Here is a 20,659-nt window from a genome sequence, read left to right on the forward strand (position 1 = left end):
CAGCACGGGCACCCTAGCACTATACAGCAAGGGCACCTGGGATGGAGCATGGCAAGAAAAAGTGCACTAGGGCATGGAGAGAGCAGAACTGTGCCCTTTCTTTACAGATATGATGAAGTTTTACCTTCGCATCATCTCTTAGTAAATCTAGCCCTTAATTTTCTGAAGCCAGGTCCTCTGACATCTGTGCTGATGCCTAAAAACTCTACCTAAAACTTTATAGAGCATTCAAATGTTTGAGAATGCTTACAGTTAGCATGAAATGATCCTGAGACGGCTGTAATACATTCAATTTTTTCTTAAGCGAATTAAATAGTTAAAAAGCCTTTTTAAGTTTACTGATGTTCAAATCGGTCTCCTATGTTTGGCAAACTCTGGTTGTAGTTCTTATAATTCTGCGTGTTCTTGTGAATTGCCGTTGTGACCCGACCCAGGTATTCACTTGGGGAGTTGCTTCTTGGAGGGGTGTTATTTGTTCCACTTAATACGTCTATAAATAGGTCCACAATTTTTGTTTGTGCCCCGTGCCCGTGTGTGCACTGCCAGGGAAATTCCTTAACAAGGTATGAAAGGGATGAAACTGCATAATAAATTCAAAGTTGATCTGGACAGGGGCCCCACAATATATTTGTCCAAGGATCACCAAAATCCTTAAGATGTTCCTGTTCCCATTCAATAATAACTTGTTTGTACAAGTCGGGAAAATCAATGACATTTTCCAGTTGGGAGTGATAAACGCAATCATGACCTTAAGACATTCTTTTCCACAAAGTCGGATGGCAAAGGGCCTTGTATAATCAAATTAAGCATTGTACAGCCATGTTCATTTTTATCTCCTTTGGTATGTATGGCATAGAACAAATACTTTGTGAAATGTCCCTGAAACGTGACTGTTTGACTGCTATTGTCAGTGCCTCACTCAAATACAACTTCGAAGGGGGCTGGTAGCATTAGGACTATGCTCTTTTTCATTACACTGTCATAGTTGGGCAACAATGGACAATTCTGGCTTGTGGGGCAGAATTAGATTTTTTTCAAAAATACCCTACTACAAGGCACACCTAGCTCCGCTTGACCATTTCATCCTCTTTAAAGCCTAGGGAAGGGGGCCTGGGCACATGGAGATTGTGGAGGCTGTGCCCAAGTGTGATTATAGGTGGGTGCTAGTTGGGGATGAACTGAAGACTTTGTGGAGTTGGCGCCATACAGAGTGTGCAAAGAGATGTACACGGTGGGAAGGGCATTCAGAACATGAAAGTGATTAGGTGAGTGCTAGGCGCCGCAAATGTATCCAGTTTCTCTGAGAGGCCAGTATTGCTTTCCACTTCCAAAAGAGCTCGTGAAGTTGCCTCTTAAATTTTTCCACCCATAGTTTAAAACAAAATAAACACAGTTCCAAGTCTTCAGGCTATGTAACTTGCCACACCACTAGATATGATAGTAATTACCTATTGGGTACACTAAAAGGCAAAAGAAGATAAAGATCGGGTGTTGTTGTGGCAACTGGTTTTGGCACAGTTACACTTTATGTTAAAATCAAAACCTTACATTGTGATGGCTTTCAAACATTAGGGGCCAAAAGGTTGTGTTTAGGTACAAATCTACATACTCTTCTATTCAATGCAGGTATCAAAATGACTGTGCAAGTCTCTATTTAGAAAGAAATTTGATTTGGTCTGTATTCTGTCTATCATCTGTTTTTGTATTTGTCACCCTAGGTGGGAAGGGTATGCCCAGACGTGGGACCCGTGCTTGCTATGCCACCAGATTCAAGCTAGCCTGGCTGATGAGGGCTGATACCCCGAAACTGGTCCCAGGATGCTCTTTTCTGGACCAGTGAGAACTTGACCTGGCAGTTCGGGTTGGACTGTTGCCATGGAGAACAGGGTCAAAACTGATTTACATATGGCTGGGTCCAAACTGGAATTGCACAGCGAGAAAAAAACCTGATGGATTAAACCCAGATCTGTGACTGGGTGTAAATGTTTGATTTGTTCTGTATTCCGTCCATCCATCATCTGTTGTTTTTTTCAATTCAACATCAAGCTGCCTCTTTAAAGAGGAACCATGCATTTTTTAGTTTGAGCCTAGGCAGAGCTCATGCACTGTCACTCGACATGCTGTGTTCTGCTTCTGTGGCTTTCACCATGCCCATTACATGCCCATCACTTTCATCTGTTCCTTGGCCTGCCTTTCAAACTTCCTTTTGTTTGTTTGGTAAATGCTTTACATTTCTCCTACCTTTTGGGTGTGTTGTTTCTGCCCTGGAGACTGCCCCTGCTACATGGATCCTTTCGGCCATATGTTTAATTTTCTGAACTCTACTTTTTAGGGTCGAGTCTGCACTAGCATGCGCTTGCGCATTTGTATTGCTTGCGAGACGCTTTAGTAGTTAGAAAAGGGCTCAGAGCCCCGTCCATTTCACGTTAGTGTCTTTCATTGGTTCGTGGGCTTACCTTTTGAAATCTGCTTGCTTTCATTAGTGGAAGGCATGCATACGTCATGCCTTTTCCGGTGGTTAGCCCTCCTCGAGCGCAGCGACGAAGTACTGAAATCATACGAGGCTCGCTGTTTTCCGTCCGGTTTGTGGACTACTTGTTATCTTTTTTCGCAGCGTGATCTCGCTTAGCAGAAGTCGAGCGCTTTGCATGACATCGACCCTGTTACATAGTTAATTGTACTTTTGCCCGTTACGTAGATAATTGCACTTTTGCCGATAGGTTTCACTACGAGTGAACTGTAGCAGCACGATTGCGCTCTTTTTTTCCATTTAATGTGGCAAGAAAAGTCCGGTTGGGAGTTTACAACTGCTTATCGTCCCAGAGTCATTGCTCTGCGTTATGACGTCAGATAAATAAGTGACGTGGGCCCAGTTGCAATTGTGAATATGCGCTTTGTCTCTTTTCCAGCTTAATGGTGGAGCTGGACCGTGTAGAAAGTGAGCCCTGTGTAAGTCTTGAGGGTCTGAAAGATGAAGCCACAAAGTCATCCGTGGTTGCAGTCCGACTTAGAATAACTGATTAGCGTGGAAATTGGGAGAAATATGGCTGCCTTTTGTACTGCTGTTCCCCTGCTACTGAGTAATCTGCCTTTTGTACCCTGAGATTTATGCCCTTTTAAGCATTTATTTTCCAAAGAAGTTAACAATGCATTCCTTCCTAGTCACCCTTGGGTCTGCTTCTGTGAAATTTATCGTCATTTTGTGGTGCACCGATTTTCAAATGATGTGTATTTTAAGATGTCTTCTTCCCTCTTTTCATCGAGCAATGTTCTACTTTTCTCAATAACGTGCCACTCCGTTATTGTTCGGTAAATTGTGATAATCGCTCAGAATGTGAGATGCCTATGTTAAGTGGGAACATTGGCTGTTGGAATGGCAAGTAAAATTTTGCCTGTAACTATAAACAGGTCGACGGACATTACTGCAGAGACTTTTGCTTTTAGCCGGGCTCCGCTGTCAGCACCTCTTTCCCACTGCCTGCGGGAAGGTTTTTACATTGTTCACATTAGGTTGTGACCCCTTCACCATGAGCCCCTGGCCCCAGGTTTTCACTAACCATGCAGTCAGGAACTTAATGAGTGAAGGCATGAGACTGCATCGCTTTCTAAGATGGCAGATTTTAAGCGTTAGGTTTTCTGTCGTAAACCCACCACCTTGACCAGTCTTGTCTTTGCAGGAAAATGTTCTCTGCCTGCTAGGCACCAGCACAACCATAAGAATTTTTAAACGTACGCCCCCCCCCCCCACCCGTGGCAATATATAAATAATGTAGCACTGAGTGAAGGCTCAGCTGCAAGCAATGCATCACCTTTTTTTATAAGCTGCACCACTGGAATTGTGCAGCAATTGAGAACCACGTTATTTGCTACTTGTAACTTTTTGGTTTCATTGAGGCCAACTCTAAAAACCATAAAATCAGAAATAACATTAATACTTCTCATCGCTCACAATTTTAACCAGCACAAACGCCAGCTCTGTGGTATGCAAACTAATAATATAGCCATATTTTAAAGATGGGACCCAGATTTAACAGCGCAGATGAGTCCACAAATGGAAACCTGTCAAGTAAAAATACATTGTCCATCAATAGCCCAAATTTCTGGCATGAACCTTTATTTAAGCCAGCAAGGTTCCCGAATAAAGAAAAAAAATTGATGCAGTATCTGGATACTAAAAACTTTCTTGTTATGACAGCACAAGCTGTGTGTTTGCCAAAGACCTAGTGTTAATTTACAGTGGGTTTACAGCTATCACACTGCTCAACTTTGGTTGGCTTTCTTGTCATTCCTATTTGCTTGCTCCATGTTCAAGTGGCTTCCTTTTTAGGGTCGAGCGTGCAAAGCGCTCTGTCCCTGTGGAATCTCTCTACAGGCTTCTAACCACACCCATGTCATGCCCATCAGTTTGGTTGGTTCGTGGGCTTACCTTTTAAAATTTGCTTGATTTGATTAGTGAAAGGCGTGCATACGTCATGCCTTCTCCGGTGTTAAGCCCGCCTCAAGCACACCGGCAAACTATTGAAAACATACGAGGCTCCATGTTTTCCGTATGGTTTCTGGACTACCTTTTCTCTTTATTTCGTAGGCTGCGCGATGTTGCTGGGCAGTAGTGGCGCGCTTTGCATGACATCGACCCCGTTACATAGATAATGGCACTTTTTCTGGTAACATAGATAATTTCACTTTTGCTGGTAACCTGGATAATTGCACTTTTGCAGTAACATGGATAATTGCATTTTTGACGATATGTTTCACTGCGAGCGAACTTCTGTTTCCTTTTGCTTTGCTCTCATGGTGGCTGTCGGATCACTTATGTGAAACTGTATCTTTTCATTTCCTGTGGCAAGAAAAGTCCAATTAGGAGTTTACAATGCTAATAGCTCTAACTCGAGAAAACGCGAGACCCATTGCATTGCAAAGGCTTCTTTTCTTTCCGCTCTCTGCTTGTCACTCGCTTGTTGGTGCTTGGTCATCTTCAGTGCTGTAACTGCTCTCAGCTGCTCGTTTCTGATGGCTGGGAAGTCCTCCCTGTGAGTCAACGGGGCCAAGGCAGGTAATGAGCAGTGTGTCCTTTAAGGAGGTAGGGTGTGTGCTTTTGGAGTCGTGGGATCCGTGTGTAAACAAACTTTGCTGCTTCTGTTTTCTCAGCATGGTGCACCCTTCACAGACGTCGTAGTTCATGGTTCATTGTTTATTTTTTTCTTCGGAGGAGGTAGGTAGCTCTTGGAGTGGGCGTGCCCGCTTTCATGTTTCACCGTGCTTTCATGTTTCACCGTCGCACTAGAGTGTTGAAATGGGAGCTCCCAGATCTCAAGATCGCTCTTCCCCGCCGGCCCCCTGCCCCGTCCTTCACACAGCAGCTGGTCCATCCTACATCATTGAACCTAAATGAACAACGGCATTCCGCTGCTCTTCAGACAACCCCTATTTTCGTTTTCTGAATTCTATTGCTTCAGATGTCGAGCTCTGCAATAAAAGAGGTGCCTCTTTAATTCCCCAGAAAGCCCCGGAACTGCACATTTTCCTGCCTAGGGCGCTCTTCTGAAAGGATTACGTGCCTTTGCTTTGGTAACAAATCCCATACCGGACGCTCTACATTTTGGTACGGATTCCAAAACTTCTGGAACAGGTAGAGTGCCGACGACTCTGATCAGAGACTGCACGTCCCCATTCATAGTCCGAAGTCCCTTCTCCGCCTCCTGTCGGACTGACACACCCAGGCCTTCACTCCCAGGAGTTGGTAAAGTACTGACATGAATGCCAGCCTCACTGCTTGTCCTAACACTGCGGTTGGAATGCAGTTTCTCCTTTGTTGTTTAAAACAAGGCATAAATACTTGTGTTGTGTTCGTCCGTGTCCGCTGTTACTCTTTAGCTTTCTATGGCCAGCTCACCTTCACTCTCTTTGTCTGGTTTACTTTGGGGTTTGGCAAATAAACAAACCTCACATACAATCTGTTCAGTCTTTTTGTTTCTGGCTATTCTAAGTATGTTTCTGTTTCCTTCATGCCTAAGAAAGCATTGGTGTACATCTGTGACCATTTACTCTTCCCTATTCCTGATAAGTAATAGTGCAAACAGGATACGTTGGCATTTAAAGCTCTGGCCACAGATAAATAATCCTAAACATACTACCAGTGAAATTGCATCCCCTGACTCTCGTCGTATGTTACGTAGATGGTCCATCTTGTGACAACTGACAAGCCCATTACCAAGAACAACAATAAATATAATTGTTGGTGAGAAGTGAGCATAAATGAGTTTGGAGTTAACAGCAAATGTTGCTGCACCCAGAATAATGTGCTGCATGGCTAAATACTAAAAAGGTCCAGAAGACGAGACCTATTGGCTATGCCAATGCTTGTTCTGGTTTTCAGCAATCTCAGACCTTAGAAATTTGGTAAACCTGGAGTGCACTGATCTAGTGTTACCAGATGACTCCATGTCATCAAAACATTTTCAGTCCTTGGCATTCTTTTTTGACAAATCACAGTATTTAGTTTCACAGATTGATTCATTTAACTGAATCAGGAACACATTTCCCAGAATGTACCAATTTGGTAAACAAAGCCCAGCAATGGAACACAGTGTCCTGTGGGCAGGAGCAGCTCAGTTAACACTGCACTGTTTCAAAGACGAGACAACAATATCCTCACCTGCTCAGAATGAATCTTCCTCTCCATACTTGGGGCACTGCTTAAATCATAGTTCAAATTTGTAATACACTGGCTTGCAGCAGGAGGACTTTACAGCGAACAAACAGTATACATTTAGTAAAATAAAATATATCAACATACTTATGCATACAGGTTTTTCCGTCCATTGACCCTCTTCACATGTCACATAGGATAGCTTTTGGAAAACAAATCCTGATTTGCATTTGTATGCGACTCTTTCACCAGACTGATAGCTTTCCCTTGGTCTTTCTACAAATCCATCTTTAACAACTGGTGCAGCACCACATGATGTAGCTGGAAAATAAAATGCAGAGGTGTTTGACACATTTGTTTAACAATCAACAGCCAGTCAAGATAACGGAGTATGCTTCAATCGCATGAAGAGATGTTATGCATTTCCAAGTCTTTTTGAGCCAATGGAGTGTCGGCCATCTTGCTTGTTAGATTGTGTTGGGCGATCCCTTTGTGGCAGGATTAGGCTACTGTGAAGAACATGCTGGCACCCGTGTGAGTGTTGCATTTGGCAAACCCCTTTTGCGACCCCCTGAATGCCAGGAGGGGGCCATCATAAGGAACGCACAGCACAAAAAACAATCCACTTTGGCCCATGGGGAGGGACTCTCTGAGTTACACCAAAAGTGCCAGGGTTCTGGCTGTCTTTACCCAGCCTTCTTATAGTATTTCTACAAAACATTTTCAGGTCAGGACTGTAGCAGAAGTGCAAGTCCTCCTCTCCAACCTGTGGAAAACAGGCCAGCTTCCTTGTGGGCATTATGAGCGGCAAACCCCGGGTGGCAGGAGGGAACCACCCTGAAGAGTGGGCCATTGCCCCTGTGAGAGCTGTGTTTGGAGACCACCCCTGTTCACCAGGAGGGGCCTACTTGTGTTAGCACAATGTCACCCTTGTGAACACTGCATTGGGCGAACCCCGTATGCCAGGAGGGGGCCACCATGAGGAGTGGGCTGTTGTCTGTGGAAGCCTAGTTTTCAGCAGCCCTATGTGCCATGAAGAGGGTAAAACAAGGCTGTTGCCCATGATAAGTTGAAATTGGTGACCCTAGAATGCCTGGAGGCAAGGCTGTTCCCATGAGTCATCTCGTTAAGGATGCTCAAAGCACCATAAAAGATTACTACTGGAGGAGTGAGAGGATGTCTGAAATAGATGCAGGTTGTCTCAGGACTGAGGAGACACAATGCATCCCTGGAGAAAGGCTGCAAGAAGTTGCAGAGCCTCTGTAAAGGAAGATTGGAGCTCGCAAAGGCCCACCTTGGTTCTTCAGGTATCTCTGGCTTCCTCTAGGTCAGGTAGGAATTGTCTGGGTCCTGGGGGCTGCGGAGCACTTGAACAAAGTTATGCCTGAGGCACTGGTGAACTCTTAAGGCAAAGTGTAGCAGTTTGGGGTGCATGGATCTAGCATGGGCTGCAACTAGGAGTAGCCTCTCTGATTCAAATTGGAACAACTACCTCTACGAGAAAGGATGGAGGTAGATAATTTTAACCTGTATAACTCTAACATGCTTGCATTAAAAGGGCTGTGAGGATTTTTTAGTGTGTCAAAATGCTTTGTGTGTTTACATTAAGTATCCTTTTGCTGCTATTGTTTGTATGTTGGGTTATACGCCTCTGCATTCCAAGCACATAGCTCCCCCTGAGGAGCCTTTGACTGCTCGACTCACGGTACCACTGAAAGTCAACTGCTGAGTGGGGTAGTACTTGGCCCAGTTACTCAGGACTCATGGAAAGTCAGGTCTGGGACCTCAGGAGTAAAAGGCCTCAACCCCCACAGTTGTGCCTAATAGCTCTTGCTTGCCAGGCAGCCCTCTGAAAGGGGTTCTGACACCAGCTTTTTTCCCCCCAGCTTGACGGATTGCTTTAAAAAGTTTGATGAAGGTGCTGAGGGGGATCTCGGTTTGTGTGTTTGAATAAGTGCCTTGTACTTGTGTTTTGCAGTGTTGTTATGGTACACAATGCAGTGCTAAATGTCACTGAAGTCAATGAGTCATAAGTACATTTATTGTAGTGGATATGTTGCATCTCTATTGCATGGTGTTTAGCAGGGCAGCAGTGACCTCCAATCATTAACCTTTATAAATTCCTTTATTTTAATCTACGTATGGCCCCTTGAGTTTTATGCTTCTAAATTTGAATGACACACTTCCATGCTACAGAGCTATTCAACTTGCAAGATTAATTCAGGAGACGTGGCCTTCTAATTCGTGGTCAGTAAGCTGTGGAGTTCTTTGCTTCTCTACCTGTGATCTCAATCCTCTTTCCTGGCATTTAGGAAACAATTAAAACATTTCACTCAAAGGGCTCTATCTCCACTCTTGTAGTAGTTGGGTAATTTTGATGACATGTAATGACATTTGAATGATGTGCCACCAAAATCAGTAAATCAGACACTAGATGACCTTTAAAGAAAATGTTACCCTGTAAGCATCTGTTTGTGGATTGTAGTGCTGTAGATTCACATGCTGTGTATACTCCTGCCATCTAGTGTTGGGCATGGATGTGTGAAGGTGGTATCCTCATGGTGATGATGTGCATGGTCACTGACTTCATTGTTAGATTGTTTTTTCACATGGTAGGGGAAGGTGGAATGTGAAGCGATGTGATATATAGAGAGATATCCCATACATAAGAGGAAAAGAGATAGTAAAGGTTACTGCAGTAGACAGAGGCATCCGGGGAGGAGGGTGGGCACATGTACATCTACAGCACTACATGCTACAAACAGATGCATACAGGGTAAGTAACAGTTTCCATCCGAGGCATGTATGGCTGTAGATACACATGCTGTGCATTGACTGTAAAGCAGTCCTTCCCAAAAGTGGTGGCTAACCTGTGGATGTTGCAAAATATTGAAATGGCGTATAAAGGTAGGCAGCCAGGACAGCTATGTGTAATTGTATGGAGCTAAAGGCCAGCCCAGAAACCTGAAAGTGAAGTAAGAAATAAACTTTGTCCTGTATTGAGACTTTCAGTGGATTAATATCTTTTTAGTGACAATAGCAGACAAATCTCTTCCATTTAGCCACATAGCAGGCACATGTGGTAGGCTTGCGTGCTTCCTTGGAGTGGTGATTGAAAGGACTGAATCTGTCAGAATTTGGATAGGTCATGCCTACCTCTAAGTTCAGGCACGGGTGGTAGGTCTGTGTGCGGTGGACACATGTGAAGTCTGTCATGAGGTACTATGACAATGCAGGAGGACATCATGCCTAGAAAGAAAATGAATGTTCTGATTGTGAGTTGCTGATTTGGTTGAAACAAAAGGAGCCGTGATTGAAAGGACTGGATCCTGGCAGGATTTGGACATGCTATGCCTACCTCCGAGTTGAGGCATAGGTGGTAGGTCTGCGTGCTTCCTTGAGAATGTTCATGCCTTCAGCAGGAAGATCAAGGTATCCAAATTCTATGACCTCAAGAGCCAGATTACAAGGTTGAGGGATCTGATATCTCTGTGCCCAATTTCTCCATGGTTCTGTATGAGAAGATCTGGCTTGTTGGGAAGCCTCTCGTGCAAAGACAATGAAAGTTTGGGCAGAGTCGTGAACCAGGGATGGCGGGCCCATGTCGGTGCCACCAGGTTGAGCGTAAGGGACGCCTGCCGAAGCCTTCAAACCACAAATGGAAGGAGATTGAGAGGAGTTCAAGCGTATGGAAATATCACTGACTTGTCCATCCATAGTGCATTGCAGCTGGGCTGTGGGTGTAGGAACTTGAAGGCATTTGGGCATTTGGCTTTTTTACTGCTGCGAACAGGTCTATCTGTGGGAACCCCCACCTGTATAAGTAGCAAAGGAGGACTTGGGGGTGGAGTTTCCACTGGTGGACTTGTTGCCACTGCTAAGGAGGTCGGACGAATCATGGACCATCCTCGGAAGGTACTCGACCAACAAATGAATTTTGTGGTGGAGAGCCCAACATCAAATGCTCTGGGATAGCCTAGGAAGCTGTGGAGAGTATCCTTCCCTTATTTCTGAAGGTAATACATGGCTGTCATATTGTCAGTCTGGACAAGAACAACTTTTCCTATCAGGCAAGTCAACTTTAACTCTAGGTGAGAGGCTAGAAGTTTCAGGTAGTTGATGTGGAAGCCCGGGTACTTGACTTACTATTGACCCTGTACAGTCAGGTAACTGTGTGCCCCACCCTGTAAGGGAGGCATCTACTGTAACAATCCTCTAAGTAACTGGGTAGAGGAAAGGCCTTCACTAGAACAGAACAGGTTGTTGGTGTCTTTCCACGGCAGAGGGCAATGAGTGTAGTGGCCAATCAACACTAAATCATCTCAATGATCCTCCACCTGAGACCACTGTTGTGCCAAGCATTCTTGCAATGGACGCATGTGAAGTCTATCATGAGGTACTATGGCAATGCAGGCCATCATGCCTTTGAGGGGCATGACTATTCTGATTATGAGCTGTTGATTTGGTTAAAACAAACAAGCAGTGATTGAAAGGACTGGATCTGGAAAGGCCATGCCTACCCCGAGTTGAGAATTGCCCATAGGTAGGGCTCGATCTGGAGGGGTTGGAGGCGGGATTTTGTGGCATTGATAGCAAACCCTAAGAAGGTCTATTGTGATGTGTGTATTTGAGGCACTGCCGGCGGGTGGCACTTTTCATGAGGCAGTTGTCCAAATATTGGAAAACGTGGATGGCCTACCAGTGCAGGAGTGCAGCCGCCAATGAGTCACTTGGTGAACACTTGAGGTGCAGTAGTGACCTCAAAGGGGAGCACTTTGAACTGCAATTCCTTCTCCTGACCAAAATCCGAGACACCGGCGATGAGCCAGATTTATTGGTATGTGGAAACAGGCATCCTTCAGGTTGAACGCAGCCATAAAGTCACCTTCCTGGGAAAGCAGAATGACATCCAGCAGGGTCACCATGTGAAAATGCTCTGACAGGATGTATTCGTTTGAGGGCCTGAGGTCCAGAATGGGTCAGAGGGACCCATTTCTTTTGGGTATTAGGAAGTACAGCGAGTACACTCCCGTGCCTTACTCATGGTGGGGGGCAGGTACTATAGCCCCGTTGAGGAGGATGGCTTTGACCTCCTCCGTGAGAAGCCTTTGGTGTTCAAGTGAGGGTTTATGTTTTCAAGGTGGAATGGTGGGAGGCGTGGAAGTGAGCTCCACCAATAACCATTTTCGATAATGTCCAAAACCCACAGGTCTGAGGTGACGGATTGCCATGTGGGAAAGAAGACTAGTAGGAGCCCCTTGACAGGTTTAGTGTGGTTGGGGAGTTGAAGAAGGGGCAAGTCAGAGTTTGGTGGCAAGTGTAGCTCCTTTTGGGAACTACCCATGCCTCTGGAATTGTTGCCCCTGTAGGACCCTCTAAAATATCCCTTGAAGGAGGATTTCTGAACCTGGGTGTGCTGATAGGACTTGGACACTCCATCTCTGGACCTCCGCAGTAAGGAGTGCAGTGAAAGAAGCCACAGGGAGTGGGTGTTTGCAGTGCCCCTATCGATTTGGCTGTTTCTGTACATTTTTTTTTATCTTATCTGAAGCTTGGTCCACTTGTGGACCAAAGAGATGCCCATCATTAACCTCTTCGGGGCCACGGACATAATGATTACGTTCAGTGGTGCAGCGCTGCTGCGCCACAGAGATAAACATTACGTCTTCGCCCAGCCCATGGGGGAAGCGCTGGCGCCCCCCCAGTGCGCCTATAGGCAGGGATGGGAGGGGTATCGCTGCCCCCGAGGGGCAGAAGCCACTAGACACCAGGGATCTTTTTTTTTTTTTTTTTTTTAAGAGGTGGGGAGTGACTCCTTAGGCAAGAATCGCTGCTTTGGGGGGGGGGGCAAAATATTTTTAGGCCATTTCTGCCCCCTCTTGGGGGCAGATCGGCCTATTTTTATTAGGCAAACCACTAGAAACCAGGGATTTATTTTGTGTGTCAATTTCACGCAAGGGGAGCGACCCCTTAGGCAAGGGTCGCTCCCATGGGGGGGCAAATTTATTTTAGGCTATTGGGGTCAGATCGACCTATTTTAATTAGGCTGATCTGCCCCCAAGGGGGCAGAAACCAGTAGGCGCCAGGAATTTTTAAAAAAACATTTTTTACAGATGGGGAGCAACCCCTTAGGCAAGGGTCGCTCCCCTGGGGGCAATTTTATTTTAGGCCATTTCTGCCCACCTTGGGGGCAGATCGGCCTATTTTTCTTAGGCCAATCTGCCCCCAAGGGGGGCAGAAACCAATAGACACCAGGGATTTTTTTTGCACCAATTTCGCACAAGGGGAGAGAAACCCTCAGGCAAGGGTCGCTCCCCTGGGGGGCAAATTTATTTTAGGCCATTTGTGCCTCCCTTATGGGCAGAACAGCCTATTTCTATTAGGCAGATCTGCCCCCAGAGGGGACAGAAACCACTTAGGCACCAGGGATAGGTGTGTGTGTTTTGTCTGGGGGGCAGCACCTTGGGCAAGAGTTGCGCCCCATGCGGGCACATTACTGTTGGGTATTTCTGCCCCCGTTGGGGGCAGATCGGACTATTTATGGAATGCCCATCTGCTGAAAGCCCACCAGACACCAGGGAAGATTAAAAAAAAAAAAAAAAAAAAAAAAAAAAAAAAAGGAGGGTGGGGGTTTGGCCATACCCCCACCCCAAATAAATGGGACAAAGTTATTTTGCCCACCAGTGGGCAGGTGGGGCAATTACCCCCGATCCACTCCCTGGGGGGGGGGGGCAGAAAGCCTTCTAGATAGCAGGGAATTAAAAAAAAGATTTGTGGGGTGGTGGCTACCAACCAGTATGGGCATGGTTATGACTCCCGAACTGAAGGGGGCAACAGTCTTTCAGCTCTTCCACCGCACACTAAAAGATCCTATCCCAACGGCAAGCATAAGGACATTTGATTATTTGGGGTTTGGGTTTACATTTGGGCCATGAGCGCTTGTCTAACTCTTAAAATCGTCCTACTTGGAATAGTGAGGGCTGCACTTTTTGGACTTTGGAATGCTGCCATGTAGAAAAATCTACGAGACCTAGACACATCTGAACACTACACATCTGGGTGAGTCCAGGGTGGTGTGCTTCAAATGCACCTCGCACCATTTTCTTACCCAAAATGCCCTGAAACCTCCAACTTTGCTTGAATTCACACATTTTCCAACATTTTTGTGATGGAACCTTTCGGAATCTGCAGGAATCCACAAAATTCCTACCACCCAGCGTTGTTGCATCTATAACAATAAAAATTCTGCCCCACTTGTCAGCCTAAAAACGTTTTTTTACAAACTGCCCTTTTGGACCCGCTTTGATTCCCCCTCAATGTCAACATGTTTTTGGCTCTTCCTTGTTGCAGGCAGTTGCCCCACCTACACAAGTAAGGTATCATTTTTGTTGGGAGACTGAGGGTGATCCCACACAGAAATGTGATTTTTTACTTAAATTGGAGGTTTGCTGAGGATTCTGGGTAAGAAAACACTGGGGGATCCACACAACTCACAACTCTCTGGACTCCCTCGGGTGTCTAGTTTTCAGAAATGTCTGGGTTTGGTAGGTTTCCCTAAATGGCTGCTGAGCACAGGACCAAAAACGCAGGTGCCCCCGCAAAAACAGGTAGTTTGTGTTTGATAATTTAGATGTGTACATGTAGTGTTTTGGGGCATTTTCTGTCGCGGGCACTAGGCCTACCCACACAAGTGAGGCACCATTGTTATCGGGAGACTTGGGGGAGTGCTGGGTGGAAGGAAATTTGTGGTTCCTCTCAGATTCCAGAACTTTCTATCACTGAAATATGAGGAAAAAGTGCTTTTTGCCAAATTTTGAGGTTTGCAAAGGATTCTGGGTAACAGAACCTGGTGAAAGCACCACAAGTTACCCCATCTTGGGTTCCCCTAGGTGTCTAGTTTTCTCAAATGCACAGGTTTGGTAGGTTTTCCTAGGTCCGGCTGAGCTAGGGAACAAAATCCACAGCTAGGCACTTTTCAAAAAACACGTCAGTTGTCAATGTAAAAATTTGATGTGTCCATGTTGTGTTTTGGGGCGTTTCCTGTCATGGGCACTAGGTCTACCAAAACAAGTGAGGTACCATTTTTATCAGGAGACTTGGGGGAATGCTGAGCTGAAGGAAATTTGTGGCTCCTATCAGTTTCCAGAACTTTCTGTCACCGAAATATGAGGAAAAAGTGTTTTTTTTCCAAAGTTTGAGGTTTGCAAAGGATTCTGCGTAACAGAACCTGGTGAGAGCCCCACAAGTATCCCCATTCTGAATTCCCCCAGGTGTCTAGTTTAAAAAAATGTATAGGTTTCCTAGGTTTCCCTAGGTGCCGGATGAGCTAGAGGCTAAAATCCACAGCTAGGCACTTTGCAAAAAACAGGTCAGTTTTCTTAGGGAAAATGTGATGTGTTCATGTTGTGTTTCCTGTCGTGAGCATTAGGCCTACCCACGCAAGTAAGGTACCATTTTTATCGGGAGACTTGGGGAAACACCGAATAGAAGAACAAGTGTTATTGCCCCTTGATTTTCTCTACATTTATTCATTCCAAATGTAAGACAGTGTGTAAAAAAGACTTCTATTTGAGAAATGCCCTGTAATTCACATGCTAGTATGGAGACCCCGGAATTCAGAGATGTGCAAATAACCACTGCTTCTCAAGACCTTATCTTGTGCCCATTTTGGAAATACAAAAGTTTCTTTGATACCTATTTTTCACTCTTTATATTTCACCAAATGCATTGCTGTATACCTGGTCTACAATGAAAACCCATTGCAAGGTGCAGCTCCTTTATTGGCTCTGGGTACCTAGGGTTCTTGATGAACCTACAAGCCCTATATATACCCGCAACCAGAAGAGTCCAGAACATGCAACATTATATTACTTTCAAAAATCTACCATAGCTGGGAAAAGTTACAGAAGAACACATGGACAGAAATCAACTCACCTCAATTTCAATATTTTTTTATTTTAGCTGTTACTTTCAGTAGGAAAACCTTGAAGGATCTACACAAATGAACCCTTTCTGAATTCAGACTTTTATCTACTTTTCAGAAATGTTTAGCTGTCCAGGATCCGGCATTGGTTTCACACCCATTTCTGTCACTACCTGGAAGGAGGCTAAAAGCACAAAAATAGTAAAAAGGGGGTATGGCCCAGTAAAATGCCAAAATTGCATTGACATTTTTTTTTTTTCTGATTCAAGTCTGCCTGTTCCTGAAAGCTGGGAAGATGGTGATTTTAGCCCCGCAAACCCTTTGTTGATGTCATTTTCATTTCAAAATCACAAGCTTTCTTCTGCAGCTCTTTTTTCCCATTTTGTTTAAAAAAAACAATATTTTAGCTGTATTTTCGCTAATTTCTTGGTCTCCTCCAGGGGAACCCACAAACTTTGGGTACCTCTAGAATCCCTAGGAAGTTGGAAAAAAAGGATGGATAGTTGCCATGGATGGCTTATATGGATGAGAAGTTAGGGGGGCCTAAGTGCAAACTACCCCAATTAGCCAAAAAAGGCTTGGTACAGGAGGGGGAAAAGGCCTGGCAGTGAAGGGGTTAAAGAGTACGTTCAGCAGATTCTGGTGAACTTCCAGCTTAAAGCCAGAGACCCGGAGCCATGCTTGTTTGCATAGCAGGATACTGGGATTTATCCCCCTAGCAGCAGCAGCAACTGACAGCAAATAGAGGTGTTGGATATCAGCTTACCATCAGAAACTATCTCTTATCTCCTTTTTCTATGCTCTTCTGGGATGTATGGGAGGAGCGCCTCTCTTTCTTCCCAGTGGGTACACGCATATCTTGCTAGAAGGCTTGCTAGAAAGCAGACAGAATTAGCTATCCACCAGTGGTTGGCCGACTGTGCGGCCCTCAGTTTCCCTGCCACATCTATGCATTTGCTTTCCTTTTCTGGGGTTGGGGCATCCCTGCTGGCCTGGGAGATGGCTCACTTACAGGCAGTAGTGATTACCAGAGAGTCGGGAGGGAGCTGTCCTTGAATATAGTGGGGTCAGAAGGGGAGGCTTTATATTTTTTTTATACTCTTTATGTGTTATAAGCTCAGAGTCTTTCAAAATATCAAGAGTGAGACTAAACATGCCCTTGGGGAGGTACTGAGTGGAGCGGTGAGTGGAAAAGAAACCTTAGAAGAGGAAGTCCTCCTCCAAGGGCTCAGTGTGGAGTTAAACTTTATGAAAGGAGGCGGACCTGCCAATAAGTTCTTGAAAGGATGTGGAATTATCCGGGGGAGAGACGGGCATGGTAAATGTTGGTGGCTGTGACTTCTGGACAGTCTATCTACTAGAGTCCCATGGCTCACCTTGCAGTGGAGTGTCAAGTGTGTCATCACCCCTCCCATGCCCACTCGTATCAATGAGGGAACTGCAGAGGTGCGATGTCAAGGCAGTCCCCTGGAGAAGGATTTGGAGAGGGCAAAGGTTGAGGAACAGGGTGAGGAGATGGTGGTGCATGGGGTGTGGGACTGATAGCCTAATCCACGTTCTTGTGTTGTTTTGCCAGAATTAAAATGTCCAGGGCCTTCTTGAAGGACATCTAATGTTTCAAGGGTGGAACAGCAGGGTCAGAAGAGCAGACAAGGATACGGTCTGTGTGGGGGTGAATAACCAGATGTTTCTACCATGAGTTGAGCTCCTCCTGCAGCTTATAGAGAATTGACTCAGCTGCACAGGTGTTGGACATGCTGGTCGATGTCAAAGTCTTCGACTCAGAGTGCCTTTGGTTTCAGCACCAAGGTTCTGATCACACAAAGGCGGATGTGGTCAGTGCTGAGGTTTGGCTCAGAGTGAGGATGGCCAGCACCAAAGTGGTCGGTCTCAAAGGCTTCTTTGGTGCCGAGCCGGAGCTGGGTGGGGCATCAAAGTGATTGTCAGTGCAGAGCATGGCCAAAAGGCAGTGCTGATTCGAAAGCCTGTCACTGTCACTCTAGAGAGGCTGAGTGCCCTTTGTCTGAAGGCTGCTCAGGGTAAGGGCGGTGTCAAGGGGTAGAGGGTGCCATACTCAGACTGCTGAGAAGATCCTTGATCTTCAGGTCGAAGCTAAAATGTTTTTCAGGGGGAGAAATCCTCTTCATCTGCAGCAAATAGTTGTGGGTGTTACCCTCCCACGTCCTCAGTACTAAAGGGGTCGGGGGTGTCATCTCCATCCCCTACATAACATCTGAAGTTGACAAACGTGATGGTCGTTGTAGGAGGCTGGCCTGGCTTGTAGTGAGTACCTTAGGTACTTACACCTTATACCAGGTCCAGTTATCCCTTATTAGTGAAATGTAGTAGTGTTCTAGCAGCTTAAGCTGTTAGAGGTAGCTGTAGCAGAGCAGCTTAGTTTGAACTAGGAGACATGCAAAGCTCCTGCAATACCACTATAGTTACACAGAGAGCTGGATCCATGGCAGGTTTTTAGCATATCCACATTTAGAAAAAATATGTTTCAGAAATCTATATTTTTCTAAATGTGGACATGCTAAAAACCTGGCATGGACCCGGCTCTCCAGGACCGACTTTGCAGAACCCGGGCCTAGGGGCAACACAAACCATATACTTAGAAAGTGAAATGCGAATGACGAATTCCCCCCTAGGCAAGTGTGTAGAGGGGTGCTGGGAGTGTAAGAAAACCACAAAGGTGAGTAAAATACCCCACCCCAGAGCCCAGGAACGTAGGAATAAAGTACTGCAAGTTTCCTCAGTACACACTACAAGTCGTGATTAGAGTTATTGCAAGAACCAAGCAAAACTGCAAGCAACAAATGGTGGATTCCTGGTCTTGAAGACCTGTGAAGAGAGTAGACCAACTCCAGAAGTCACAGAAGATTCCAGGAAGGACAGGAGCCCCTGCCAACCTAGAAGATGGTGCAGAAAAGGATTCTCCGGTTGGAAGAAGTCTGCAGAAAAGCACCAAAGAAATGGCTGTAGGTTCCTGCATGATGCAAAGGATGTCCCACGTCGAGATGTTGGATGCAGGCGAGTTGCAGCGCTGGAATCGTCCAACAAGCCTTGGTTCAAGCAATGTCTCAGTTTGTGTCAAAATGGTGCTGCCTGGACCCAGGAGGGATGTGGGGCCTCAACTCGGACTGAGGAGGCAGAGGGGGCTCCCAAAACTCGAGGGAACCCACAGATGACCGGGCAGCACCCATGGAGGTCCACGGACACGGGGGCAAAGAAGGTGCGAAATGTGGTTATTGCAGCACTACAAAAGAAGGTTCTACGCCACCGGAGAACAACTCAGTGAGTTGAGAGTCACAGGATAGAGTGCTGGGGATTTGGGCCAGGATGTGTATGAAAGATGCTTGCAAATACTGTAGTGCACAGAGGCCTCAGGAGGTAGAGATGATGCGGTGCACAGGGGTACTGTCGCAAACGGGGAAGGCAAGATCTTACCTCTGCCAAATTTGGACAGCTGGACCTTAGAACAGTCTGTGTCCAAGGGGTCTACCACCTGTGTTCCATGGAGCACGCTCGTTGCCAGGAGAGGAGTCCCAGAGAACTGGTCGTCGTCTTAGAAGGTGTCTGCTGGATCAGGGAAGTGACTCCGTCACTCCACAGGAGATTTCTTTGGTCCTTCTGGTGCAGGGTGAAGACTGGGAGTCCCCAGCGCATGCACACCTTGGAAACTGTTGCAGTTGCTGGCTGGGGCTGAAGTTGCAGGGTCACAGTAGCCTTTCTGGATACTTTGTTGCAGTTACAGTGGTTCCTGGAGCAGTCTGCAGTAGATCCAATGGTCAGAGGATGAAGTAGGAGTAGCAGAGGATTCCTGGTGGAAAGTTGCAAGCTGAATCTGAAGAGGAACCCACAGGAGAGACCCTAAATAGTCCTGAGAGGGGGATTGGCTACCTAACCAGGTAGGCACCTATTAGGAGGGGTCTCTGACGTCACCTGCTGGCACTGGCCACTCAGAGATCTCCAGAGTGTCCCCACACCTTGGAAAACAAGATGGCTAACACCAGGGACACACTGGAGGAGCTCTGGGCACCACCCCTGGGGTGGTGATGGACAGGCGAGTGGTCACTCCCCTTTCCTTTGTCCAGTTTCACACCAGAGCAGGGACTGGGGGGTCCCTGAACCGGTGTAGACTGGCTTATGCAAGGAGGGCACCATCAGTGCCCTTCAAAGCATTTCCAGAGGGTCTGGGAGGCTACCCCTCCCAAACCTGTAACACCTATTTCCAAAAGGAGAGGGTGCAACACCCTCCTCCCAAAGGAAATGCTTTGTTATGCCTTCATGGGACTGAGCTGCTCAGACCCCAGGAGGGCAGAACCCTGTCTGTGAGGTGGCAGCAGCTGTAGCTGCAGTGCAAGCCTCAGAGAACTGGTTTGGCAGTAATTGAGGTCCATGGTGGAGCCCCCAGGATGCATGGGATTGGCCCCCCAATACCGGACTTGGAATGGGGGAACAATTCCATGATCTTAGACACCTTACATGGCCATATTCGGAGTTATCATTGTGAAGCTACATATAGGTATTTGCTAGTGCAAGGGTGCCCTCACACTTAGTATTTTTGCACCTACCCTTCAGTAAATGAAGGTTAGATATATAGGTGACGTATAAGTTACTTAAGTGCTTTGAAAATGGCTGTGAAATAGTGTGTGCACTATTTCACGCAGGCTGCAGTGGCAGTCCTGTGAAAGGGTTTGTCTGAGCTCCTTATGGGTGGCAAAAGAAATGCTGCAGCCCATAAGGATCTTCTGTAACCCCAATCCCCTGGGTACCTAGGTACCATATACTAGGGACTTATAAGGGGGGTCCAGTGTGCCAACTGGAATTGGTAAATGAAGTCACTAAACTATAGTGACTAATTTGGAAGCAGAGAGAGCATAAGCACTGAAGTTCTGGTTAGCAGACCTTCAGTGACACAGTTAAGCACTACTGACAACACACACATTAGGCCACAAACCATGAGCACTGGGCTCCTGGCTAGCAGGATCCCAGTGAGACAGGCAAAACACACTGAGAAATAGGGTTTTCATTTTGAGCACTGGGGTCCTGGCTAGCAGGATCCCAGTGGGACAGTAAAAACA

At 46.2% G+C, this 20,659-nt stretch overlaps 1 protein-coding gene across 1 annotated transcript in view; it reads right to left on the reverse strand.

Annotated features, from left to right (window-relative positions):
• The window catches only part of LOC138293099 (complement factor H-like), a 639,206-nt gene that overhangs the window by 306,328 nt on the left and 312,219 nt on the right, over nt 1–20,659 (reverse strand). The window contains exon 16 of the mRNA XM_069232111.1: nt 6,797–6,970. Within this exon, the coding sequence (XP_069088212.1) occupies nt 6,797–6,970 (174 nt within the window). The remainder of the gene's footprint in view (nt 1–6,796; nt 6,971–20,659) is intronic.

Source organism: Pleurodeles waltl, chromosome 4_2 (assembly GCF_031143425.1).
Source record: "Pleurodeles waltl isolate 20211129_DDA chromosome 4_2, aPleWal1.hap1.20221129, whole genome shotgun sequence".
Classification (NCBI taxonomy): Eukaryota; Metazoa; Chordata; class Amphibia; order Caudata; family Salamandridae; genus Pleurodeles; species Pleurodeles waltl.